The sequence below is a fragment of the Mesocricetus auratus genome, unplaced genomic scaffold (assembly GCF_017639785.1).
Source record: "Mesocricetus auratus isolate SY011 unplaced genomic scaffold, BCM_Maur_2.0 Super-Scaffold_100054, whole genome shotgun sequence".
Classification (NCBI taxonomy): Eukaryota; Metazoa; Chordata; class Mammalia; order Rodentia; family Cricetidae; genus Mesocricetus; species Mesocricetus auratus.
This window is the reverse complement of record NW_024429231.1, coordinates 2246203-2273366: the sequence shown is the minus strand read 5'-3', so window position 1 is coordinate 2273366 and position 27164 is coordinate 2246203. Positions and strand designations below refer to the sequence as shown.

Below are 27164 nucleotides of genomic sequence, written 5' to 3'. Positions count from 1 at the left end.
GCCGCGGGAACGCGGGGTCGCGACTCGCGCTCCACGCCGCGCGCCACTAGATTCAGGTGACATCATCCTCTGCCGGGCTCCGCCTCTACCCCAGGCCGCCGCACGCTGCGCGGTTATTGGTCGCTGCGCCCTGAGTCCCGTCCCCAGCTCTCCGCCCGCGCGGCCCCTCCCTCCCGGTGTGAAGGCGGGGCCTGCTTGCCGGCCGGCACGGACGCCAATTCTCATTGGCCACTCAACGCCGTCCGTCAGCCTTCTGTTAAAGGGGCCACGACCGCCTGGCATCTGTGGGGGGGAAGGGGAGGGAGGAGAAATTTTGGGGGGGAGAAGGTGGGATTTGGGGGGCGCTGGTGGGCACCCCTGGATCTGGCGACTGCGGCCTCGCGGGGGGAGGCTGTACGGTGACAAGGGCAGGGGGCTGCTATTTTAGGGAGTAAGAAGGCTGTGAGACCGTGAGGGGGAGGGGGTCCCCAGCGCCGGAGCCGGAGCAAGCGACGCTGAGCCCGCGCTAGCGGCGTAGACAGGGCTCCAGAGCTCCAGATCCGGGCCCCGGCCGCCGCCAGGGGCCCCGCCCGGTGCCCCTACCCCACCCCGCGTCCCTACTGCAGCCCAGCGCCTCCCGCAGTCGCCGCGGACCAGGTAGGTAAGAGCCCGGCCCAGTCTACCCGGCAGCGCCCACCCCGGGGACCCTGCGCTAGCCTCCCCCACTCGCTTGCCCGAAATCCTGCATTCCCATCTATATCCCGAGGGAACCCAGAGTCCAGATTTCACAAGTCAACCCAGGAGAGCCAGGCGTGTCCCTTCTCGGAGCCTGGAGTCCCCAGCCGAACCCTGGTATCTCAGGCGGGTTGCCTCCTTTCGCCTCCTCCAGGGCCCAGAAGCCTGGATCAGCTCAGCCCAGGGGACCCCTCAGTCTAGATCCCTCCTCTGGGCCCAGACCCGGGAGCCCCAGGCACTGGTCATCGCTGTGGGGCTACCTCTATTGCGTCCGGATCGTTCCCCTTTTCGCGCCCCCCACCTTCTGGCTGGAACAGCCGGCAACGTTCCTCCATCCAGGCCGGCTCGCCCTGGAAACAGGCCCGCACCGGAGCTGTCCATGGTCAGCTCTCTCGGTAGCCTCGCCTCCCCCATCTCCTGCCGCGGCAGCCAAGGACGGGTTGCAGGCGGCGTGGGGATACCCCCGCCGCGCCTTTGACCCGGGGATCCCCGGCGCCCCCCCTCCCAGCTGGGCCTCAATGTTCTCAGGCCCATGTTTAGGCACTCTAGCTTTCTGAGACTCTAGCTGCTTCACTCAGTCAGGGCTTTTGAATGTCCATACCCAGGCCACTTTAGAGACCTTGGCATGGAGCTCCTAGATTCCATCTGGTTCTGAACGGCTGTTAGTGTCCATACATCTTCTGTGTAGTCGCCATCACCCTATTCAGCACCTGGGGAATCCGGATTCCCAGCCTTTGCCCACCCCACTGCACTTAGCACCTAGTTTAACGGCCCCCCTCCCGCCCGTCAGACAATGTACCCAGCCTCCGGGTACACCAGCGCCTGCTTGCTGCCTTAGGGACTCAGGTTCCGAGAGTTCCCTTCAGAAATGTGCAATACAGTTCCTCGGGTTCTGTCCTCCTTCCCCCTGGGAGATGTAGGTGTCTCACCCTATCTTGTAACATCCATCCAAACAACACATTTCAGGGACCCAGAATCTCGGACTGGCAACTGTCCTGTCCATCAGACCACCTGCCTAGCCCTACACTCTCACCAAATGTTCCGGTTCTAAGTCTATAACACCTCCACATGGATTCAAAGGTCTGGACCCTGGGCTCTCACTGCACCCCATCTTCAGGTCTTTGGGGCCTCATCATTCTATCAACTTCTCATCTTCCGTGGCTGTAATGAACTCACCTGCCTGCCATCTAGACTTCCAGAGTCCCTCTCCCACTAAAGCTGGGGTATTTCTGGCATCTCATTGCCTCTAGACACAATCCTCCAAGTACCAAACAGCCATCCCTTCCTCCAAGTGTGTTCTGTGGCCAGGGTTCATGAGGTAATCGGGAACCTACCAACCATCTTCCTGCATTTCTAGCTATAATGAGTCCTTTCCTTGTGTTATGTTCAAGAGTCCAAGTTCCAGAACATTTCTAGATGATACATCTGTTCCGTCTTCACCAAGGCGTGATCTACATCTATACTACGTGCTAAATTCTAGGCATGTCTTTTTCCACCTGCTTCCTCCCCATTCCCTACAAGCAGGGTTTTGCCATGTAGCTCAGGCTGGCAGAGACCAAACTGGTGTTCACATTTTCGTTTTTCTTCTCCTCTTCTCCTTTTCCTTCCCCTCCTTCTCTTCTTTTCTTCTGTCTGATCTTTTCAAATACCTACATAACATCCCTATGCCAAATTTTGCTCTCAACCTTCTCAGACATGTTCTATATTTCTAGCTCCTGGGGATGGGGTGTAGCTCCATGGTAGAGCACTTGCCTCACATGCACAAGATCCAGGGTTTGATTCCTAGCACTAGACCAAAAATGAAAAGATCTTGCCGCGCCCCTACCCCTGGAACAATCTGTCCTGAGTTTTCATTTTAGACGTGTTTTATTTTCTGACCATGTCTGACAGATGTCCTTATCCCATGGATAGTCTAACTTACAGAATATGGTGTTTTCCTTGGACTCTCGCTTGCACAATCTTTCAAAAGTGATTTATTTATTTTTATGTGTATTGGTGTTTTTTTCTGTGTGGGGGTGCCAGACCTACTGCAACTGGAGTTACAGACAGTTGTGAGACAGATGGGTGTGAGCTTCCCTGTGGGTGCCAGGAATGGAACCCAGGTCCTCTGGAAGAGCAGTCAGTGCTGTTAACTGCTGAGCCATCTCTCCAGCCCCTGTAGCTTGCACAGTCTTAAACCTGGAAGATCCCAGAGACTCTTCTTATCTTCTCAAGCCTCAGATTCTAGGTCCCTGCCCCTCGATTCCTGGCTTCTTTCTTGTCCATACTGTGGCCTTAGCTTTGGTGTCAGATTTGTCGCTGGTGGAGAACAGGCTTCCATCTCCACCTGCCACTTTGGCATTCTGTGTCTGTTCTAGACTCTCTCCTTTTCCAGCCTTGAAATGTTCTTGTTTCCTGAGCACTGCCTCCCCCCAAATGAGGGAATCTCTTTGCACCTCTCTGTTTACTACACTTTTTTTCTGGTATGTGCACACATGCCACAGTGTGTCTGTGTGGGGGTCAAAAGAAAACCTGCAGGGGTAGGTTCTCTCCTTACACTGTGTGGGCCCCACAGAATCAGACCCAGGACCTCAGTCTTGGTGGCAAGTGCCTTTGCTGACTGAGCCCTCTTGCTGGCCCTGGTGTGTGTGTGTGTGTGTGTGTGTGTGTGTGTGTGTGTGTTTGGAACAGGATTTCCTCAGGCTAGTTTTAAACTTGCAATCTTCCTGTCTCAACTGGGATCAGCTGTGGGCTCCGCTCATATCTTGTGTCCATGCATTCATGCTGAGCAAGCTCTGAGTTATGGATTCTGACTTTTGACCAGATCAACCCTCTGTGTCATTTTGCTCATCTCTGTGATTTGGGTTCCTGGGTGACCCAGACACCTACTGGGTTGCTTTGGGCCAGTTTTACCTTCTAGACCTCAGTTGTAGCATGGGGACTCCAGTCCGCAAAAACACCAGCTCTTGCCCTCAGTCACATGCTCAGTGTGGAAGTTCTAGTCTTCTCTGATTATGCAGCACCTTGGTGAAACTGAATGTCCACTTTCTTTCTTGTAGTAATTTATCTGTTTTATGTTCATTGTGTGCATGTGTCTGTGTGAGGGCATCAGAAACCCTGGAACTGGAGTCACAGACAGGTGTGGGATGCGTGGCGGGTTTTCTGGAAGAGCAGACATGCGGTGCTCTCAACTGCTGAGCGTCTGTCCAGCACAGCTATCAACTTCCTTTCTCAGTGAATCTAAGATCTACAGAAACTTGAAGTCACCCTAAGCTGTGTGTTCTGACCTGATTGCGGGTTTGAGCTTCCCTATTGGGGTTTAGCCTAAAGGTGCCCTCGTCTCTTATAAACGTTTTCTTGAACTCAGTTTCTGGGAGGTGTAGAGTTTCAGACCTGCCGTTTGAAGACAAAGGGGATCCAGGGAACCAGATGCTTTCTTTCCTGTACTCCAGAGCCTGGCCGCTTCTCTCTCTCACAGGAACTCAAGGACCTGGTTCTAGACTTTGGTTACAGTTCTCATTTGGGTGGAGTTGGGAAGTATCCAATCTCAAACCGGTTAGGTGGCTGCATGGATTGGTGTCTGTCTGTGTGTTTGGTGGGGGGAGTGAAAGTCGCTCCCTGCTTTCGGCCAGGCCAGATGGGCCTGTTGGACCTGAAGAATTCCAGGGAGAGGCTCAATGGCCCTCCCTACATCTCCTCCCTGTCCCCAGCCAGGGGAACCCAAGTCCCACCTTCTGGCCCTATAAATCCCGCCCCTTCCTCCGCCCACACTCTTGGTTAACGCCTCATGAGGGCGTGGCTGGAGGAGCATCCCTGCATGCCTAGATCCTGAATGGGCGGGGAGAAGGGTCCAACAGCTTAGATTTATGGGTCTTGCCCGCGACCTAGAGCCACTGGAAGAGGGGTCCGTGAAGAGGCTGTTGTGGGCACCTAGGTGTAGGGGCGACGGGCTGTGGGGGGTCTACACACCTGTGACCTGTAGCAATGATTCAGCCCAGCTCCCGGTTATGCATTTTTGTTGTTTTTTGAGAAAGGGTCTAATGTAACTCAGGCTGACCCGGAATTCCCTAAAAACTGAGGATGACTTTGAACTAACTCCTTTTGACTCCACTTCTCGAGTACTGGGATTACAGGTATACACCACTTTGCCTGGCTTAATAAATGGACATTTTGTTTTATTGGTATGGGGGAATCCAACCCAGAGTTTCACGTTGTGCCAAGCATGTGTTTTACCACTGAGCTATGACTCCAGCTCTCGTGCCGTATTTTACACTTATTTTTTCAAGGGGAGTGTTGGTCCTTAGCTAACAGACAGAGATGGGCAAGTCACAGCCTAGTGACCTAATTCAGTATCTGAAGCCCCAGAGTTTTCAAGGTGTGGTTCTGGTTTGGGCCTCAGTTTCCTCATCTATGGAGGGGGTTGAGGATTCAAAGCCAAGCCACAAGGTTCGTTTTAACCCACTCAGTCAGTGACTGGTCCTCCAGTTTTGGTTTGCTGCCAGTGTCTGGCGTAGCCAAGCCTCAGCAACCGAAAATACTTTTACCTAAGAAGTCCCCGCTGTTAGCCAAGAGCAATGGATTCCCAGTTTACCTGTGCCATGATTACAAAGGGCAGGCCGCAGTTTCCCGCTCCTGGTGACCAGCACTTACTTACCCTGCCTCCCCGCCACGTGGGGCTGTACCTCAGTTTCCTCATCTCACGATCAGCTTGGCTGACCTCAGTCGCCCTGTGCAATCACTGAATTGGGCCCCAGGGAGTACAACACTAGCAGCGCCTCAGTTCTCTGCCTGATCCCTGACAAGGCTAGTTTGCCGTCTTCTGCGCTCCCGCAGGCCCGCACCGCCGCCATGATGTGCGAGGTGATGCCCACCATCAGCGAGGATGGCCGGCGGGGCTCGGCGCTGGGCCCCGACGAGGCGGGTGGCGAGCTGGAGCGCCTCATGGTCACGATGCTCACGGAGCGCGAGCGCCTGCTGGAGACGCTGCGAGAGGCGCAGGATGGGCTGGCGACGGCGCAGCTGCGGCTGCGTGAGCTCGGCCACGAGAAGGACTCCCTGCAGCGGCAGCTCAGCATCGCTCTGCCTCAGGTTGGGCGGGGCCCGAGGGAGGCGGAGCCTGAAGGCAAGGGCTGTCCAGAGTGGGCGGAGCCATGAGGAGGGAGCATGGGATTGGCTTGCCGTTGGTAGGCGGGTCTTAGCCGCGAGGCGGGCGGGGCTTCTATAGAAAGGGCGGGGCCTGAGTGGCAAGCCACCCGAGTAGAGCTTGAGAGAGGCGGAGCCTGGAGGAGAGGCGGATTGGGAGAGGCGGGACTATAAAGGAAGGGCGGCGCTTGAAAGACTGGAGAATCAGGGTTCGCTGAGGGGGCGGGGCTTGGACGGCAAGAACGGTGGGCTTAGCAGGAGGCCGGGCCTGGGAAGTATTCTACTCTTCTAGCAGGGGTTACCGGGAGGGCGGGGCCTGTAGAAGGGTAGAAGGTGGCCCAGGAGGGGTGGTGCCAGACGTCTCTGGCAGGGAGGAGTGTGGACTTAGCTTACCATTGGTGAGCGGGCCTTAACATCGAGATGGGCGTGGCCTAGATGGAAGGGCGGGGTCTGAACCCCAAGAAAGTTGAGTAAAGAAGAGGCCTGAGCAGGAAGAGGAGGTGTGACCTAATCAGGACTTTGCAATTGGTTCAGAGCAACAAAAAGGTTTGAGGGGCTCAAGGACTTAGTAAGGGTCAATCTTGAGTGGCTGGAGAAGGCGGGGCCTAGCCAGAAGGGGCGGAGCCTTCACAGTCTCAGAAAGAGAAATAGGGGAATAATTGAGTCAACCATCTATCTGGACAGGAGTTTGCCGCTCTGACGAAAGAGCTTAACTTATGTCGAGAACAGCTTCTAGAGAGAGAAGAAGAGATCGCAGAGCTGAAGGCGGAGCGTAACAACACCCGGGTGAGGGCTGTTGGCTATGGGGTCTAAGCTGGATGGGGCACAGGGTGGTGCCGACCAACATCTGTTTCCAACATCTGATTTTCCATCTCACTCCCAGCCTCCTGGGTCATTTCCTTCCTGTGTTCCCATCCTTTTTCTCTGACCTGTCCTTTCTGCTTCCTCAGCCCCACCTCGGCTATCTCTCTCTTTTCTACCTCACCTCTGCGTGGTCCTGGTGCATTCCCAACGAGTCGCCCCTTTCCTTGACTCGGTGTCCTATCCTTCCAGCTCCTTCTGGAACACCTTGAGTGCCTGGTGTCCAGGCACGAGCGCTCCCTGAGAATGACTGTGGTGAAACGCCAGGCCCAATCCCCTGGAGGGGTCTCCTCCGAGGTGGAGGTGCTCAAGGCTCTAAAATCCCTCTTTGAGCACCACAAGGCCTTGGATGAAAAGGTAGGAGAATCCGAGATTCCTGAAAACTTGTAGTGACCTCCGCTGAACTAAGTGGGAAAGAGAAAAGCTGCCTCTGATTGGTTGGAGAGATTCACATTTGAGAAAACGTTACTGTGCCAGATTGGAACATGACTTGATTAAAAAGAAATATGAACTATTTAATCCCAGCACTCAGAAGGCTGAGGCAGGCAGATCTCTGTGATTTTGAGGCTTGTCTGGTCTACACAGAGAATTCCAGACTATATTGTCTAAAAATAAAAATAAAAATACAGTAGTAGAGCCAGGCATTGGTAGTGCATGCGTTTAATCCCAGCACTGGGGAGGCAGAGGCAGGTGGATCTCTGTGAGTTCGAGGCCAGCCTGGTCTACAGAGTGAGTTCCAGGATAACCAGGGGGCCACAGAGAAACACTGTCTCAAAAAAACAAAACAAAACAAAAAAACTAAAAAAATAAAAATAAAAAGAAAGAAACAAATAAAAAACCAGTAGTGGATACCAGGGGGATAGCCTGCCTGATACTGGGCTGGAACTCCACACTCATTATATTGGCTTCAGAGCTTCCAGGGTGTTAAGGGACAGGTTCACCAGACTCAGACCAGGTCTTATCTCTGTAGCCTAAGTAGACCTCGAACTCAGATCCTTCTGCCTCAGCCTCCTGAGTACCAGGCCTTACAGGGCCTGATACTGTCTCACACCCCTCGCCAGGTCCGGGAAAGACTGCGGATGGCATTGGAGAGAGTAGCTGTGCTGGAGGAGGAGTTGGAGCTGAGCAACCAGGAGGTAGGGGTGTGGTAGAGCAGGGGAGGCAGGGCTTGGTGGAGGACTAAGAAACTGATTGGTTGTGTTCCAAAGGAAGCTAGTGGTTGGGGTTGGATCACAGGAAGACATCCACAGGGTCTCTAAGGCGGAACTCAGTGTGCTCTGGTGTCTGACTCTTCTAGACTCTGAACCTTCGAGATCAGCTATCTAGAAGGCGGTCAGGGCTGGAGGAGCCAGGCAAGGACGGGGATGCACAGGTGAGAGGTGTAAGTCCCTCCCTGTGACTTACACTCACCATTGATCGACTGACTGACTGATTGATTGACTGACTGATTGATTGACTGACTGATTGATTGACTGACTGACTGATTGACTGACTGACTGATTGACTGACTGATTGACTGACTGACTGATTGACTGACTGATTGATTGACTGATTGACTGACTGATTGACTGACTGATTGATTGACTGACTGATTGATTGACTGACTGATTGATTTGCTGACTGACTGACTCATTGACTGACTGATTGATCGACTGACTGACTGATTGACTGACTGATTGATTGACTGACTGACTGATTGATTGACTGACTGATTGATTGACTGACTGATTGATTGACTGACTGATTGATTTGCTGACTGACTGACTCATTGACTGACTGATTGATCGACTGACTGACTGATTGACTGACTGATTGATTGACTGACTGACTGATTGATTGACTGACTGATTGATTGACTGACTGATTGATTGACTGACTGATTGATTTGCTGACTGACTGACTCATTGACTGACTGATTGATTGACTGACTGACTGATTGATTGACTGATTGATTGACTGACTGATTGATTGACTGACTGACTGATTGATTGACTGACTGATTGATTGACTGACTGATTGATTGACTGACTGATTGACTGACTGACTGATTGATTTGCTGACTGACTGACTCATTGACTGACTGATTGATCGACTGACTGACTGATTGACTGACTGATTGATTGACTGACTGACTGATTGATTGACTGACTGATTGATTGACTGACTGATTGATTGACTGACTGATTGATTTGCTGACTGACTGACTCATTGACTGACTGATTGATCGACTGACTGACTGATTGACTGACTGATTGATTGACTGACTGATTGATTGACTGACTGATTGACTGACTGACTGATTGATTGACTGACTGATTGACTGACTGACTGATTGACTGACTGATTGACTGACTGATTGATTGACTGACTGATTGACTGACTGACTGATTGACTGATTGACTGACTGATTGACTGACTGACTGATTGACTGACTGATTGATTGACTGATTGACTGACTGATTGATTGACTGGCTGATTGACTGACTGATTAACTGACTGACTGATTGACTGACTGATTGATTGACTGACTGATTGACTGACTGATTGATTGACTGACTGATTGACTGACTGACTGATTTGCTGACGATGGGATCTAGGGCCTCATTCTTGGCAAGTGTCCTAGCACTGAGCGCACCCCGGCCCCTTACGGGAGGATTCTAGGCAGGGCTCTCCCAGTGAACAGCATTTCCAGCCCCTACTAGGGGATTCTAGACAGAGCTTTACTCCTGAACCACATCCTTAGCCCACTTTTACTTTTTTGTGAGTCTGGGTCTCGCTCTAAAGCTCATGTTGACCTCCAACTCAAGATCCTTCTACCTCAGCCTCCCGAGTCATTGAAAGTACAAGCCTACATGACTATGCCCAGTAACTCCCTGACTTTGTAATGAGAATTTTACTATTTTTAGAAGTTCTTATTCCATTTACCTGTGATAATGTGGGAGGTGTTGCCTGTGCATGTGAGGCCAGAGGCCAACTAAGGGTGTTGTCTTCTCCTTATGTAATGTGCGTCCTGGAGACTGAACTCAGGTCATCAGGCTTGATGGCAGAGCCATAGAGCCATTTCACCGGTTCCTGGTAGTCTCTAATGTTTGGCCCAATGAAATTTGAACCCCTAAGATCCGTACTGGTCACATAACTAGCTTATGTGACTCTCAGTGACAGATCCCTTGGACTTTGGTCTGCAAGGTCTTTACTGGTCTTTGGTTCCCCCTCATCTCACCCTGCCCCTGGGGTGGCTGATCAACCCCTCTCTTCACTTCTCTCTCTCCAGACCCTTGCCAATGGCCTGGGTCCTGTTGGGGACTCCAGCCGGCGTACAGCAGAGCTGGAGGAGGCCATGGAGCGGCAGCGTGCCGAGGTGTGCCAGCTGCGGGAGCGCCTGGCGGTGCTGTGCCGTCAGATGAGCCAGCTGGAGGAGGAGCTGGGCACTGCCCACCGCGAGCTGGGTAAGGCCGAGGAAGCTAACTCCAAGCTGCAGCGAGACCTCAAGGAGGTGAGGCGGAGCCCCTTCAGAATCACTCTCTGTCCCCGACCCGAGCCTTAGCCCAGCCTTTCAAGAGTAGTGAGTTCAAGAGTGTCAGGACAATGGAACTGATCTGAGTGTTTGGATGTGGCAAGTGGCCCTCAATACCATTTTCCTGTGTTACCATGGTAACAGAACCCAGGAAATCACATACCCTAGGTTCATAGTCAATCTACTTCTGAGCCATGGTCAGGCACCTGACTTCTCTTTTCTTATTGGCCATCCCTGCCACCCCTCACTGGGGGATTCTAGGCAGTGGCTCTACAACAAGGCTACATCCCTTAGCTGCTTTCCTTTTTATTTTGAGACAGGGTGACTTGTCCAGTTTGGCTGTGGAATCATGGCCTTCTGTCTCAGATGCCTACATAACTGGGCTCTGCTGGTCCAGATACCTGAAGACGGTGAATGAGAAAAGGGTTTTTTTATTTCTCATCAGCCTGGCAAACGATTGGGGCTGTTTGCCCTGCCACAGTCTTCCCACAGTGACCCCAGGAGGCCTGTATCCCAGCTGACCCTAGCATGCCTCTTCTGGGCTTCTAAGCTTGTGCTAGCCTGGCAACTCTGAGAGAGACACCAACAAGTACTCTGTGACTCTAGGGGTGTTACCCTGAAGTGTGGCTTGAGGGGAGATGGAATCCCATAGGTCTTTGATCTTTTATTTGTTTATCAGGTAGGGTCTCCCTGTGTATCTCAGGCAGGCCTTGAACTTGGCTGACCTCCAACTCAAAGTCCTTTTGCCTCCTACTTACTGGGATTACACACAGATAACACAACCGTGCCCTGAGCCTTCCAATGGGACAAGGAGCTTATTTTCCCTGAATCTTCGGAGTGTCGTGTGTGTGTGTGTGTGTGTGTGTGTGTGTGTGTGTGTGTGTGTGTGTGTGTGTGAGCCTCTGCTATCACAAGGCTTTCTGGGAGTTGTAGTCCACACAGCTCCTTACCCTCTCTTCAGGCTCTGGCTCAGAGGGAGGATATGGAAGAACGCATCACAACGCTGGAGAAGCGCTACCTGAGTGCCCAGCGCGAGGCCACCTCTCTACATGATGCTAACGACAAGCTGGAGAACGAGTTGGCCAGTAAAGAGTCGCTGTACCGACAGGTGGGCGCCCACGCAGCAGGAGACCACGGGAGGATGTTGTGGCTGAGTAACTGAGTCCCTCGGCTCTTCTGCCTGTTCTCACTCAGAGTGAAGAGAAGAGCCGGCAGCTGGCCGAGTGGCTGGACGACGCCAAGCAGAAGCTCCAGCAGACCCTGCAGAAGGCTGAGACCTTGCCTGAGATAGAGGCTCAGCTGGCGCAGCGTGTGGCTGCTCTGAACAAGGTGACAGCCTGGCAGGGGGCGGGGCCAGGGGCGCAGGGACAGGGCCAGGAACTCCAAGGGATCCTGGTGGAGTCAAGCCGACTTCACGGGTCTTGTTCACTAGGCTGAGGAACGCCATGGGAACTTTGAAGAGCGGCTTCGGCAGCTGGAGGCACAGCTGGAGGAGAAGAACCAGGAGCTGCAGCGGGTGAGGGGGTCAAGGGAGCCAATGGAGCTAGCTGTGAGGTGGGGGCGGGGCTTAGCTTAGGGTGTAGCCTGGTAGGACTTAACCTGAGGATATATATGGCTTAGATGAAAGGCGAGGCTATATTAAGGGAGGAGTTTGCATGAGCAGTAGGACTTGGAAGCGTGCATGTGTGTGTGTGTGTGCCTGTGTGTGTGTGTGTGTGCGCGCCTATGTGTGTGCGCCTGTGTGTGTGTGCGCCTGTGTGTGTGCGCCTGTGTGTGTGTGTGCCTGTGTGTGTGTGCCTGTGTGTGTGTGTGCCTGTGTGTGTGCCTGTGTGTGTGCCTGTGTGTGTGTGTGCCTGTGTGTGTGTGCCTGTGTGTGTGTGCCTGTGTGTGTGTGCCTGTGTGTGTGTGTGCCTGTGTGTGTGTGTGCCTGTGTGTGTGTGTGCCTGTGTGTGTGTGTGTGCCTGTGTGTGTGTGCGCCTGTGTGTGTGTGTCCTTAAATGGGTCAGCCTGGACAAGGTTTAGCTGAAGGGGTGAGCTAGTTGGGGCTCACATGAATAGCAGGACTTGGATGAATGGCGGAGCTTCTGGAGCTTACATGAAGGTGCTAGGTGGGGCGTGTGAGGCTTAGATAAGAGGATGGGTTAGGTGGGACTTATTATGAGAGCAGGGCTTAAGAAAGAGACAGGGAGAGACAGAGACAGAGACAGTCAGAGACAGAGAGACAGAGACAGGGAGAGACAGAGACAGAGACAGTCAGAGACAGAGAGACAGAGACAGGGAGAGACAGAGACAGAGAGAGACAGAGACAGAGACAGAGAGACACAGAGACAGGGAGACAGAGAGAGACAGAGACAGAGAGACAGGGAGACAGAGACAGAGAGATGGAGAGACGGAGACAGAGAGACAGAGCCTGAGCATAAGGACAGGAACTTACATGAAGGAGCTGGGGTTGGAAAGTGGGGCTTAGCTGAGAACACGGTCGAGTGGACATGCATGGGAGGCGGAGCTTGGCCAGGGCGCCTCTGGAGTGGTGCTAACATGAGGTGAGGCTTAGACGAGGGCAGGGCTGGGTGAGCCTTACGTGAAGGGTGGGGCTTAACGCAGGAGCAGGATGATGGGCGGGGCTGAGGCGAAGGTGGGGAGGAGAGGTGGGTGAGGGGTGGGCTTAGACGGGGCCAGGCCAGGCGGGAATCTGGATGAGGGGAGGAGGGCGTCGGCGAAGGGCATGATTCAGAGCAGGGCAATGACACCACAATCTCTGTCCCGTGTCCCTTTGCGCAGGCCCGGCAGCGGGAGAAGATGAATGATGACCATAATAAGCGACTGTCAGAGACGGTAGACAAGCTGCTGAGCGAATCCAATGAACGGTTGCAGCTTCACCTCAAGGAACGCATGGGGGCCCTGGAGGAGAAGGTTCGCCCCCACCCCTCCCGTCCCGGGCCTCTGACCACCCGGGATGCCGCTAGCTGCCATCTTGGGGCCCATGCCATCTCAGATCTGTCAGCTGAGGCCTCCCTACTCAGCTCTGTGACTGACCTCAGGCACCATTTGACTTGAGCATTCCAGAATAGAGCAGAAGTTTACTAGGCCTCCCCCTTCCATGTCACTCTGGTCCCCACAGAACTCACTGAGCGAGGAGATTGCTAACATGAAGAAGCTTCAAGATGAGCTGCTGCTGAACAAGGTGGGGCCTGGAGCTTGAGGGGGCTACTGAGTGGCCTGCTCCTCAGAGCAACAAAACCCACCTGGAGCTCTGCCTCCTCCCCACAGGAGCAGCTCCTGGCTGAGATGGAACGGATGCAGATGGAGATTGACCAGCTACGGGGGAGGCCCCCCTCCTATTCCAGGTGACGGACGCCCCCTGTCCTTTCTCCAGGGAGCCCCAATAGTCAAGCTCATCCCTTCATCTCCACTCCTTATACTCAGCTGCTCATCCCTTATTTTTTAAAGTTTTACAGTACTGGTGATCAAATCGCAGCCCTCCTGCACCCTGTCACCAAGCCACATCCCCACCCCCTCACTGGGGGATTCTAGGCAGAGGCCCTATCCCTGACCACACCCCATCCCCTCACTGGGGGATTCTAGACAGAGGCTCTGTCCCTGACCACACCCCATCCCCTCACTGAGGAATTCTAAGCTCTACCCTGTATATCTCCAGCTCTTTTTACTTTTCCTTTTGAGACAGGATCTCACTAAGTTGCCCAGGCTGGCTTTGAACCTACAGTCCTTCTGCCATAGCCTCTCAGTAGCTGAGACTGCAAGCTTACACCAGTAGGTCCAGCTTCATCAATTTTGTTTATTTAAGAATGTTTTGGCCAGGCTGTGGTGGTGCACACTTTTAGTCCCAGCATTGGGAAGGCAGAGGCAGGCAGATCTGTTGAGTTCCAGGACAGCCCTGGCTACTCAGAGATACCCTGTCTTGAAAACAAACAAACAAAAAAAGAATATTTTAAAATTTGTCCTTTGTCAGCTGGGCATTGGTGGCGCACGCCTTTAATCCCAGCACTCGGGAGGCAGAGGCAGGTGGATCTCTGTGAGTTCGAGACCAGCCTGGTCTACAGAGTGAGTTCCAGGACAGCCTCTAAAGCCACAGAGAAACCCTGACTCAAAAAAACAAAAACAAACAAAAAAAATTATCCTTTGACAAATTCAAACATATATCTTGGCCATATATACTCCAAACTCTCCCCCAAACTTCCCATAAAACATCTCATTCCCAATTTCTTTCTTTCTTTTTTTTTCCCCTAGACAGGGTTTCTCTGTGTCACAGCTCTGGCTGTTCTCTGTGAAACTCACTCTGCAGACCAGGCTGGCCTTGAACTCGCACAAGAGGTGTACCTAATTAATTAATTAGGTTTTTCGAGACAGGGTTTCTCTGTATTGTTTTGTAGGCTGTCCTGGAACTCGCTCTGTAGACCAGGCTGGTCTCGAACTCACAGAGATCCGCCTGCCTCTGCCTCCCGAGTGCTGGGATTAAAGGCGTGCGCCACCAATGCCCGGCCCCAGTTTCTTTTTAAAATAACCCACTAAATACAATCATTGCCCCCCCCCCCCCCGCCCAGGCTGGCCTGTCCCTGCGGCCCTAACCTCTACCGCATTTCTGGCCCCATGCTCCCAGGTCTCTCCCTGGCAGTGCCCTGGAGCTCCGTTACTCCCAGGCACCAACCTTACCTTCTGGTGCCCCCCTGGATCCTTATGGAGCTGGCAGTGGCCGGGCAGGCAAGAGGGGCCGCTGGTCAGGGGCCAAAGATGAGTCTTCCAAGGTCAGCAGCCACCTCTGGGGCCCGGAGTGGGAGGGGCTTGCGTGGGCAGGGATGGGGTGGGGCAGCTGAATCCCTAAGGCGCTCCGGGAGAATTCTGGGATGAAGGGTCCTGTCTCTCTGCCTCACCCTCCTTCTTCTCTCCTGGCCTCCAAAACCACCGTCCGCCTGCCTGAACATCTCACCTCCTCCTATGATTTGCATGGTGAGTTTGAAGATGGGGGAGGGTGGAGGACCCCGGAGGCGGGGAGGCCAGGCCAAGAGAAGAGGCTGGTGGGTTCAGGTCTCTAGGAAGAAGGGAAGAGTTGTGCGTGCGCGTGGACAGGGCTTAGGGACAGTTAGGTAAGCCACTCAGAGCCTCTGGCTGGGGAGAAGCACACTTAAAAAGTGCTTGCTGTGTAAGCACCAAGGCCTGACGGCTCAGTCTTGAGCATGCGCACAACCCAGGTGCAGCCCTGTGCTGTCGTCTCAGCCCCGGGGAGGTGCAGACAGGGTCTTTGAAGCCCGTGGTCAGCCAGCCTAGTGAACTCCAGGTCCAGGGAGAGACCTGTTGGCAATGCCTTTAATCCCAGCACTCAGGACTCTTAGGCAGGTGGGTCTGCGTGCTCCAGACCAACAAGGGCAGCACAAACAATGACAGAAACAAAGGTGGAGCCAGAGGCACCAGTGGGTCATGGCATCTGCGGCTTAGCCTGAGGAGCTGAGTTCTGTCCCAGGCCCACACGCAGGGAGGACAGGGGTGACTCCAAAGTTGTCCTCCGACCTCCACACGCACGATGGCTCATGTGCACACACCCCACTGCATACAACAAGTAACAAGAGAAAAGAAGTTCAAAAGAATAATGGAAACGGGGTAAGGACATGGAGCTACGGCTTCTACACTAGAAAAGAAGCAGAGCGCCAGGAGAGATAGCTCAGTGGTTAGGAACGACTGCTTCTCTACAGGAAGTTCTGAGTTCAGTTCCCAGAACCCACATGGTGGCTCTTCTGGCGTCTGTGGGAAGCAGGCATGCCCATAGTGCACACACATACATGTAGGCAGAAAATACTTACATACAATAAAATAGATAAATAAAAGAATATTCCAGGTGGTGGTGGTGGTGGCGGCGGCAGCAGTGCATGCCTTTAACCCCAGCACTCAAGACAGACAGTTCTCTATGAGTTCGAGGCCAGTCTGGTCTATGGAGTAGACCAGGACAGTCATGGTTACACAGAAAAACCCTGTCTTGAAACACACACACACACACACACACACACACACACACACACACACAGAGCAACAGAACTTATTATTGGGGCATGCATGCGGCAGAGCACCTGTGGAGGTCAGAGGACGTCTCTGTGGACTTGTCCCTTTCCTTTACATGTGATCTGAGGATTGAACTCAGGTCACCAGGCGTCTGCAACAAGGACTTTAGCCATTGAGCCATCTCTTAGGTCCAAGAAAGACCTGCCAAGGGAGGAGCTCAACTGAAGCTGGACAAAGCTGACACCCTGGCTCCACCACCACACCACAAAAAAGGAAGGGTCTCGACAGGAAGTGCGTCCATCGTGGGATGCCCATGGGGTCAGGAGTGTGGGCAAAGCCAGGTGCCAACCTCAGATATCACCCACAGGGACAGGATTGGGATCGGTCTGCCCCTGCCGGGTCCATCCCACCCCCATTCCCTGGAGAGCTAGATGGCTCAGATGAGGAGGAGGCCGAGGGAATGTTCGGGACTGAGTTGCTGTCCCCCAGTGGGCAAGCTGACGTGCAGACACTGGCCATCATGCTTCAGGAGCAGTTGGAAGCCATCAACAAGGAAATCAAGTGAGCCCCAGGCCAAGTCTGCTGTGTCTTGCCCAAGCTGTCCCACAGGCCCCGAAGCTCCCTAGAGTCAGCCCCACCCCTTTCTCTAAGCCTGACCACTTTACCATTACCCTTAACAAGTTCTCCCAGACCCACACCAGGAACACACCCATTATTTACCAGCGTCCCTGAGCTAGCGTTGGCGAGTGTGAACAAAGTGCCAACCACCAGCTCTGCAGGAGGAATCGTCAAGAAAGACAACCACTGCTCCTTAAAGCCATGTCCCAAAGCCTCCCTGATACGGCAGGAATCTCAGCATAAGGTCCTAACAACAGCAAACCACCCACAGAGCCTACCTCACTCAGTGACCCAGAGCCTCTGCTTGGGCCGGGAGTGTAGCTGACTTGGTAGAGCGTTCGCTTGGCATGCGTGGGGTGGAAAAGAAGAGAAGGAGGGAAGGGAAGGAAAGAGAAAGGAAGAAGGAATCAAGCCAGGAAATAAGGGAACGGACAGAAAGCCTGAAGGAAGGGCTGGCGAGATGGCTCCTGGGTTAGCGTATTTGCCATGCACACTTGAAAACTGGTGTTCAGATCCCCTGGAGCCCATATAAATGCCAGGCAGGCGAGGTGACCCACTTGAAATCACAGCCTCTGAAGACAGATGGGCTGCTCCGAGGAAGCTGCTACGACTAGCCACACCCACAAGCTGTGTCTGCCTGGCTCAGTGAATGAGGCAGAAGAGTGACCAGTGATATTTCTGGACGTCAGCCTCTGTGTGCATTCATATCCACACACTGCTCACACATGCGCAGAAACATGTACACACACACACGCACACACACGCACGCACACACATTCCTGTAAAGGGAGGAATGAAAGAAATACTCAAGCTTAACCCAACTCTACAACTACCAAGATTTTCTGGCTAATAGCCCAGTTTCTAGGGAGCCCTCCCTGACTCTCCAGAGAGTGTCTGATTTGTCAGTTCTGTTGCCACGAATTTTTTATGGGCTCCCAGGAAATAAGAGCCATACAATCACATTCTAACCCCGACAGTATTCATCTGCACTCCTAAACAATGAATTCATGATCATCTATGCCCTACTTTGATTGACCTTGTTTTCACCCCGATTTTAGCATTTTGCTCAAGCAATTCTTGGAATATTTTCTCTTCCTGTAGTAATATTATCTTTAAAATTATAATTTGTTGCCAAGAGGTGATGGTGCACACCTTTAATCCCAGCACTCGGGAGGCAGAGTCAGAAGCAGGTGGATCTCTGTGAGTTCGAGGTCAACCTGGTCTACAAAGCTACACAGAGAAACCCTGTCTCGAAAAAAATGTATAATTTGTCATATTGAGGATTGAATCCAGGGCCTGTAGTGCTAAGTCATACTGTTAGCCCGCACTGGGGATTCTAAGCAGGGGCTCTACCACCGAGCCGTACACCAGCCCCTCACTGGGAGATTCTAAGCAAGGGCTCTACCACTGACCTACACTCCTAGGCCTTTTTATGACTTTACTGTAACTATTTGGCCAACCTCTTCTAATTGATAGAAATCACATCTATTCAGCCCAAATCTTTCAATGACTTCTTGAGACTCTCATGATTTCTTGCCTCCCCTTGAGCCCCTGCAGCTATGGGCAAGCTGCCCACCAAAACAATCTTCCGTTACTTAGTTGTCTGGAGTCCCACTCCCCTCCCCTCCCCAGACTTTCTGGCCACTGGGATCGGTGACTCCCATCCCCTCCGCCCTGCAGCTAGTCTTCTTTCTCCCTTGCTAGGCTAATCCAAGAAGAGAAGGAGACTACTGAGCAGCGAGCAGAGGAGCTGGAGAGCCGCGTGTCCAGTTCCGGCCTCGATTCGCTGGGTCGATACCGCAGCAGCTGCTCTCTGCCGCCCTCCCTCACCACCTCCACCCTCGCCAGCCCCTCACCTCCCAGCTCTGGTCACTCCACGCCTCGCCTAGCTCCGCCCAGCCCTGCCCGGGAGGGAACGGAAAAGACTGTGAGTGTTCTCGCCACCCCAGCCCAGTGTAGGTAGGAGAGGTCAGAGACAGAACCTCCCACAAATGGCTACAGAGCGTCTGCACAGTGGATTCCAGAAGCACACTTAGCCTAAAGTTCCAAAGGAGAAAAGGAAGGCTGGTTTCTGGAAACGTGTGCGTGCGTGCGTGCGTGTGTGTGTGTGTGTGTGTGTGTGTGTGTGTGTGTGTGTGTGTGTGTGTGATACTCAGTCTTGTTGATTTCTGTACATCCTGTTTCCTGTTCTCAGGACCTGAGTCCCCTTAGCTTTCCTTGAAGCTACCCCTATTCCATAGCTCTCATCTATTGCAAAGCTACTTCCTGTACAGGCTTCTCCAGTTCTAGGGGACCATGGCCACTGCCTTTACACCTCCATTTGACCTGGGCTAGCCTTCAAGTCAGTGCTCAAGCAAGGGACAACTTAGATGTCCTCTCAAATCCCACAGTTAACATCGCCATCATGACCCCAAGTTAATCCTGCATCTTTCTCTGTCCCCAGAACCACGTCCCCAAGGAGGAAGCTGGTGTTCCACGAGGGGAAGGCCCAGCCATTCCTGGAGACACCCCACCACCCACTCCCCGTTCTGCCCGTCTTGAGAGAATGACACAGGCTTTGGCACTGCAGGCGGGGTCCCTAGAAGATGGGGCTCCTCCCCGGGGAAGGTCAGCAGGGATATGGGTTGAGAATGGGGACAGGGCAAAGACTTGGGAGACAGTGTCCATCCCAGCTCTGTCCTGTCTCTCTAGTGAAGGCACCCCAGATTCCCTCCACAAAGCCCCCAAGAAGAAGAGCATTAAGTCATCTATAGGTCGGCTCTTCGGCAAGAAAGAAAAGGGCCGCATGGGACCCCCAGGCCGGGAAAGTGCTTCTCTGGGTAAGTCCTGTAATAATGCCACCCTTCCCCCCCTCCTCCTCCCCACCTTCTCATTGCTAGAGATTCATTTCTGTCTTTATTTGGTAGTACTTTTTTTTTTCTGGGAAACTGAACTGGAAATTGAACCTAGGCCCTCATGCATGCTAGGCAAGTACTCTACCAGCAAGCTGTATTCCCAACCTCTGCTTTTTTAAATTAAAAAACTGTATTAAAGTTAGGCAGTGGTGGTACACGCCTCTAGCTCCAGCACTCGGGAGGCGGAGGCAGGCAGATCTCTGGGAGTTCTAGGCGAGCCTGGTCTACAGAGCAAGTACCAGCACAGGCTCCAAAGCCACAGAGAGATACTGTCTTGAAAAACAAAACAAAACAAAAATAAATTGTATTAAAATTCTCTGTGTTCTTGACATACGGAGGTCAGAGAAGACCTTTGCAAAGTCAGTTTTCTCCTCCTGCTTTCTTTCAGTAGCTCTGGCTGTCCTAGAATTCTCTATGCAGGTAGATCAGGCTAGCCTTGAGCCTACAGAGCCCCTTCCCCTGCCTCTCAAGAGCTGAGACCAAACACATGCAGCAGCGTGCCAAGTCCTCTGTTTTTCGGTTTTGCTATGTGACTCTGGCTGGCTTTGTAGCATAGAATGGCCTTGAGCTGGGTCCTGCTGGCTGTGTCTCCCAGGGCTCGGGATGTTAGGTGTGAGCCCCTGCATTTCCCTGGCACCCCTGATCCAAGGCTTCACTAATTTTGATGCTTCCTTCCCTCCAGCTGGGACACCCTCTGATGAAACCCTGGCCACTGACCCTCTGGGGCTATCCAAGCTGACTGGCCCGGGCGATAAGGACAGGAGGAACAAGAGGAAGTGAGTGTTCACAGGGTGGGCGGGGTGCATGCCACGAGGCCCCATGCTGGTCCCCGAGGCTGTAACCAATGCCCCCGAGCTTGCTTTCTGGGGGAACTGAGAGCAGCTTTACTGATGTGCTGTCTGGGTGGGAAGGTGGGTGTAGAGGGTCACACCTTCTGGAACTTTCCAAAGATGCTTTGACTGTGTGTGCCTGTGTGAGAGATCCGTGAGAAGCGTTCACAGCCCCTGCCTGCCTTCTCTGCTAGGCACGAACTTCTGGAAGAGGCCTGTCGCCAGGGCCTGCCCTTTGCTGCCTGGGATGGCCCCACCGTGGTCTCCTGGCTGGAGGTATTTGGACACTGAAATGACCTTCAGTGTAGAGTTACTAATCCAGTCCCCCACTTCAACTGTTTCTTCTTTTTCTTTTTGTAATTAACTCAGGGTTTGTCTCATTCTGTAGCCCAGGGGAGCCTCAGACTCATGGCAACCCTCCTGTCTCAGCCTCTTGAGTGCTGTGATTACAAGCCTGAACCTCTGTACTAGGCTGTATCCTCAGCTCTCTGACAACTGTCCTGTGCAGGGCTGGTTGGCTCTGCCCTACCCAAGCCCAGGCGTGGGGTGGGTGGGTAGGTCGGGACCCGAGGCTCCAAGGGAAACGGCTTCCTCCTCCTCCGCCTCTTCGGGAGTCTCTGCCGCTCGGGTCTATCTTCCCATCTGTCTCTACTTATCCCCCATCTCCCTGTCTTCTCCCACACGGCTCCATCTTGCTGCTTCTGTTTCCTCGCCTGCGAACTTTCCCCATCTGTCTCTCTCTCCGCTGACTCCTCCACACTCTCGCTTTCCCGTGGCCTCAGCTCTGGGTGGGCATGCCTGCGTGGTACGTGGCCGCCTGCCGGGCCAACGTCAAGAGTGGCGCCATCATGGCCAACCTGTCAGACACGGAGATCCAGCGGGAGATCGGCATCAGCAACCCCCTGCACAGGCTCAAGCTCCGCCTCGCCATCCAGGAGATGGTGTCCCTCACGTCACCCTCGGCACCTGCCTCCTCCCGCACTGTGAGTGCCGACACTGCCAGGAGTCCCATCCCTCATTGGGCTCCAAACCTGGGCCCATTGACTGTATCCCCCATGGGCACTACCCATATGTCTTGGTGGGTTATGTGAGTTCCTTCTTCAGGGATCATCTTTTTCAGAGACTTATTGGCCTATTACCCCTGTCCCCAATACTCCCCTCCTGGAGATTTCACCACCTCCAAGGGACAGTCCCCAAATCCAGTTTTCTTCTTTCTTTTCTTTTCAGACAAGATCTCACTATGCAGGTCTGGCTGCCCTAGAACTCGTAGAGATAGATTCATGTGCCTTTGCCTCCTAGGCCAGCCCCACAGTGCCCAGACCCAGTTTTTTCCTAGGAAGTCTCAAACAGGCAGACAATTATTGGTACCTGTGTCTGAGGCAATAGAATGGCAAGTTGAAAGTCAGCCTGGGCTACTGAGTAAGTTCAAGGTCAGCCCGGACTACTTGTCTCCTACTAAACAGAAAGAAGAGGCCTGCACAGGCCTGACCACCTGAGGTCGGCTCCTGGAACCCACTGTCGAAGAAAACCAACTCCTACTCACATAAAGCAGGGTTATCTTAAACACTGTTAAAGTGAAAACAGTGTCCAGTACTAGATTGCTTGCCAGGAAGATGCCGAACACGGTCATTTCCCCTGTCACCTCAGCTTTGAAACCCCAAACGGAACGAGTCCGAGTGGGGCACTGAGGACATCCACCTGTTTTCTGACCTGTATTGTGTCACCTCCCCTAACACCTGGTGCCCCTCAGCCCACAGGAAACGTGTGGATGACACATGAGGAGATGGAGTCCCTGACAGCAGCTACGAAACCCGTGAGTGCCTCCTGCTGGTGGCCTGGGGTACGGGGCCTGGGAGGAGTCTGTCTGTCCCTTCCGTCCTCCTCTGCCTGTCCCCTTAACCCGCCCTTCTCTCGCCCTCTTCCCACTAACGGTCAGGAGACCAAGGAGATCAGCTGGGAGCAGGTAGGGCACAGGGCAGGCTGCTCGCATGAACAGGGTGTGCACGCTGCATGGTCTTTGTCTCTCCCTGGCCCCACCCTTTCCCCAACGTTCTAAGTCCCCGACCAGGAGGGAAGGCTGCAGCTTGGTGCAGTGCGCAGCTGTGGACTAGTTCATAGTGGGGGACAAAATGGAAACCCTCAGTGTCCACCTCCAGCCTGGCGCACGGCATTCCATGCTTGTGGGTTGCTCAGGAGCTGGGGACTGTGGGATGGCTGGAACCGGAGGGAGCTGCTGGGTGGTGATAGGGTTTGCGTTAGGGTTGGGGAAGAGGGCTGGCTACACCATTTAGTGGCTCAAGGGTTAGCTGTGCTAGTTATGGCGACCGTGAGGTGGTGAGGACACCATACACCGTGGACTGGAGAAGAGAGGGGCCAGATGCCTGCCCTGAGCTCTCGAGGGCTCCAAGTTGGGCTGTGGTCCGTTTCCTGACCCTAAAGCTACAAAAGACTTTGGGCTGATCTTACAACCTTGTCCTGAACTGGACTGACTCGTGTTTTCTGGGCATTGCAGGAGCGATGGTCTCTGGGTGGCAGGAAAGTCCCTTTGGGACCCTGACTTTCCATGTGTAGTCATGTTTGAACTGAGTGGGTGCAGACCTGCAGCTCTGGGGGTCGGTTGGAGGAACCCTGGTCTATAATACAGAGTCCTAGCTTCTAGCACCAGCCTGGCATGGGATTGCACACCTGTAACCCAGAACTCAAGAGGGTGGAGGTAGGAGGGTCTAGACTTGACCATCATCCTCAAACTTCATTGCGAAGTTGAGGCTGGTCTGGGCTACATTAGACCCTGAGTTGGTCCATCGTCCCTAGAGCTGAGGCCAGATTGCTCTGTGGTGGAGAGAAAACTAGCTTGGGGTGGGGGCTGAACTCTATCCTTTCCCTATATGTATGGGAAGGGACACGAGGGCCTGACCCCCTCCCTCGCCCGCCCATGGCCCCAGATCCTGGCATATGGCGACATGAACCACGAGTGGGTGGGGAACGACTGGCTGCCCAGCCTGGGGCTGCCCCAGTACCGAAGCTACTTCATGGAGTCCCTGGTCGATGCTCGCATGCTGGACCATCTGAACAAGAAGGAACTGCGAGGCCAACTCAAGATGGTGGACAGCTTCCACAGGTGGGGACTGCCTGGCCAATGGGAACAGCCCAAGGGGAAGAAGTCACACCCCTAGAGAGGCTTTGGACAATGGGAAGTTCTGTGAAAGTCTAGCTTGTTGCTCCTTGAACCAAAAAGGTGGTCCATAGGAGAACTGAGATCTGCTACTGCGGAGGCCAAAGCAGGAAGGTTGCAAGTTTGAGGTCAGCCTGGGCTACAGAGTTCAAGGCCAGCCCAGGAAGCTTAGGAGAGCCTGTCTCAAAATTAAAAAGTGATCCCAGAGAGGGACAGGGAGAGGGAGAGAGGGACAGAGACAGAGACAGAGACAGAGATAGAACAAGGAAGAGAACCCAAGTAAGCACTAGTACACTGGGGATGAACTTGCTTAGTGTGGGTAACACACACGCACATGCACGCGCGCACAAACACACGCGCACACATACACACACACACATACGCACAGGCACGCATTTACACACACACGAGCTCACAGAGAGAGACAGAGACTGATAAGAGCAATGACAGTGGCCATGGGAAGGCTCCTGGGTGACTCAGTTTCCCCCAATGCTCAGGGTTAGTCTGCACTATGGTATCATGTGCCTAAAACGGCTCAACTATGACCGGAAGGACCTGGAGCGGAGGAGGGAAGAGAGCCAGACGCAGATCAGAGGTGAGGTCCTGTGGGGGCCACGTGGAGTGGCAGGCTGGAGGGAGGAAAACCAGACATTCCAAGAGCTACTAGAAACAGGGCCGAATCACCATGGGGACGTGGCCACAGGATAAAATGAGTGTAGAGGTGTATGCCAGACTGGCTGGTCCTGGCCACTGGGGAGCGCTATCACACAGGGGGTAGAGCCAGCATGAGGGCTTGGCCCAGAGCGAATGTAAGCCTGCCTGCCCACTAGGGGGCGCTGTTCCTTCAAATAATTAGAACCCATTGGGAGTGTGGCTAGGGAGGGAAAAGGGAATCGCAGGCCTAATTGGCCGTTTCCCTAGATGAGGGTGGAACCATCATGGAGGTACGTCTGGTAAAGGAAGTGAGGTGGAATTAAGCTAATCAGACAGGGCTGACCTCTGGGAGGCGCACAGCTAAGAATCCCTTTCATCTCTAGACGTGATGGTGTGGTCCAATGAACGGGTCATGGGTTGGGTATCTGGGCTCGGCCTGAAGGAATTCGCTACTAATCTCACCGAGAGTGGGGTGCACGGGGCGCTGCTGGCCCTGGATGAAACCTTCGACTACTCCGACCTGGCCTTGCTTTTACAGATACCTACACAGAACGCACAGGTGAGCCTTGGCTAGTCAGGGAGCATGCTGGGCACTCCCGCCCCGCTAGCTTCAACCTTGGCCCACTGTCCTCTCTCCCTCCTCCTTCTCCAGGCCCGGCAACTGCTGGAGAAAGAATTCAGCAACCTCATCTCCCTAGGCACTGACCGACGGCTGGATGAGGTAGGCGTGGCAACAGCGCTGAGATCCCCAGCTGTACTTACCAATCAGTGGTGAAGGGGTGGGGCTTGATGTGGCCAACTAGTTGTGGTTGGCCGATGAGCTGAAAGGGGCGTGGCTAGTGGAGAGGAGGTAGATGGGAGTTTATGAACTCCGCCCTCACCTTGGGTTCCTATCTTACAACTAGGACAGTGCCAAGTCCTTCAGCCGCTCCCCATCCTGGAGGAAGATGTTCAGAGAGAAGGACCTCAGGGGTGTAACCCCCGATTCGGCTGAGATGTTACCCCCCAATTTTCGGTCAGCTGCAGCAGGAGCCCTAGGCTCACCGGGGCTCCCACTCCGCAAACTGCAGCCTGAAGGTAGGGGGACTCTCAAATGGGACAGTCTACAATCTGTTCAGATCTTGGGACAACCTTCCCTCTGGCCTATCCTACCAGCTTCCCAGCCACCCAGGCACACCTGGCAATGGATCGTTCTCATATCCTCCCCGGGGTGGTACATCAACTTACCTCGGGCTCCTTGAACTCTTTATTTGGGTCCCAGGCTGCCGGGAAGTAGAGAGACCCATGGTCTGTGGGAGGGCTTAGAGCTCATAAGAACCCTGGGGATCTGGGCTGGCCACACGGGCCTGTCGCCCGCCCGGTTACTCAGGGTTTGACAGATAATTGCAAGATCAATAACCTGCCTGGGCCCCAAAAGAGTGAGTTCAAGGTAGCCAGGGCTGCTTAGTGAGACTCTCTCTCAAAAAGTAAAAAGGGACGGGATGGAGAGATTGTCCTCTTCCTGAGGTCCCAGGTTCGATTCCTAGCACCCACATGGCAGGTCACAACTGTCTGTAACTCAAGTTCCAGAGGATCTGACACCTTCACACCAATGCACACATAAAATAAATTTAGGTATTTTTTTTTAAGTAAAAAGGGAGCTGAAGATGTAGCCCCTGGGAAAGGAACCTCCTAGAATCCCTCAGTGAGGAGCTTGCGATGCAGCTCGTGGTAGGGCATTTGACTAACAATCTATGGGCCCCCTATCTCCTGTCCCTAGTACTAAGGAGTAGGGAACTCCCTGGGGAAAACTTGAGGGGCTCCAGGTTGAACAGCTGCTGCTCTCTCTAGGCCAGACTTCTGGGAGTTCACGAGCGGATGGCGTGTCGGTCCGGACGTACTCCTGCTAGTGTGCACCTACAGGTGCCGGCTCTGCAGTGGTGCAAGGGGAAGGCAGGATGGCGCGCCAGAAGGTCCTCACTCTGTGGACTGCCTGGCCTCAGTGCGAGTGGCCTCACTCTTACTTGGATGAAGACCCTTCCAAAGGCTGGGCCGTTTTCCCTCCTTTCTAGAGCGTTGTGTAGCCGGAGACCACCGCGAGGGAGCTCGCACTGCGGACTGCACCACCTATGCACACCAGCCCGGTGCGCTGGCTCCCGCCTCCCAAACGGACTGAGCCTGGACCAAACCACAGGAAATGGACTAAGAGGGGGGCAGAGGAAGAAGAGGACAGGAAGAAATCCCACCCAAACTTCCGCCTCCCTTTTCTCTACTTTGTAATTTATTGGCCCGTTTAGGATGGGAGCCGGGCCCCCTGCGCCTGCGGGAAGGGGGCGGGGCTTCCTCTCGGGCCGCATGCGGGGAGAGGCTGCCCCCCCTTCTCTTGCCCAGTCGCGGGGCCGTCTTCCTTCTTCGTCCTCAAGGAGGGGAGGGGAGACTCGCTGCTACAAGCCTCGCCCCCCTGTGCCACTCAGCCCTGCCCCGCTGCGCTTGGTCGCCAGTCCTCGGGGGTCATCTTGAGCGGGGTCCCCTGCCCCCCTCCCGTGTCTCGTGTCCCCCGGGGCCTCCCGGCCCCCGTGTTATGGCGGTGTCTGTGCCCAAGGGTCAGGGACGCAGCACTGCGTTCCCAGTTTTCCTCTGGCTCCGGGGTTTGCATGGGAAAATCCCTCTGTCACCTATGCTGCTGAGTGATGAGGCGTGGGGAGGGACGGACAGCGGGGAACCCCCACCCGACTCTGTCGGCCTCCCAGCCCCAGGCGTCGCTCAGTGATCACGGGTAAAGACCTACTGTTTCAAAA

The 27164-nt window shown here is 54.0% G+C and overlaps 1 protein-coding gene across 3 annotated transcripts; it reads left to right on the top strand.

The window, feature by feature from the left end:
• The first annotated feature begins 397 nt into the window (after positions 1-397).
• Ppfia3 (PTPRF interacting protein alpha 3) lies at positions 398-27164 on the top strand. Of its 3 annotated transcripts, none has more exons than XM_013124263.3 (29): positions 400-636; positions 5527-5781; positions 6520-6621; positions 6889-7053; positions 7758-7832; positions 7994-8077; positions 9968-10189; positions 11172-11318; positions 11405-11539; positions 11643-11726; positions 12992-13123; positions 13332-13394; positions 13481-13557; positions 14829-14973; positions 16593-16780; positions 18542-18764; positions 19281-19444; positions 19529-19656; positions 20414-20507; positions 20756-20837; positions 21344-21544; positions 22312-22374; positions 22498-22524; positions 23504-23679; positions 24231-24328; positions 24771-24946; positions 25040-25108; positions 25293-25464; positions 26218-27164. In XM_013124263.3, exons 2-29 carry the CDS (start codon positions 5542-5544, stop codon positions 26274-26276), a joined length of 3591 nt encoding a protein of 1196 aa, XP_012979717.1. In that variant the 5' UTR covers positions 400-636; positions 5527-5541; the 3' UTR covers positions 26277-27164. The 3 variants fall into 3 exon arrangements, with proteins under 3 accessions (XP_040592061.1, XP_012979717.1, XP_012979719.1); XM_013124265.2 differs by having other exon boundaries at positions 401-636; positions 7994-8068; XM_040736127.1 differs by lacking the exon at positions 22498-22524 and having other exon boundaries at positions 398-636.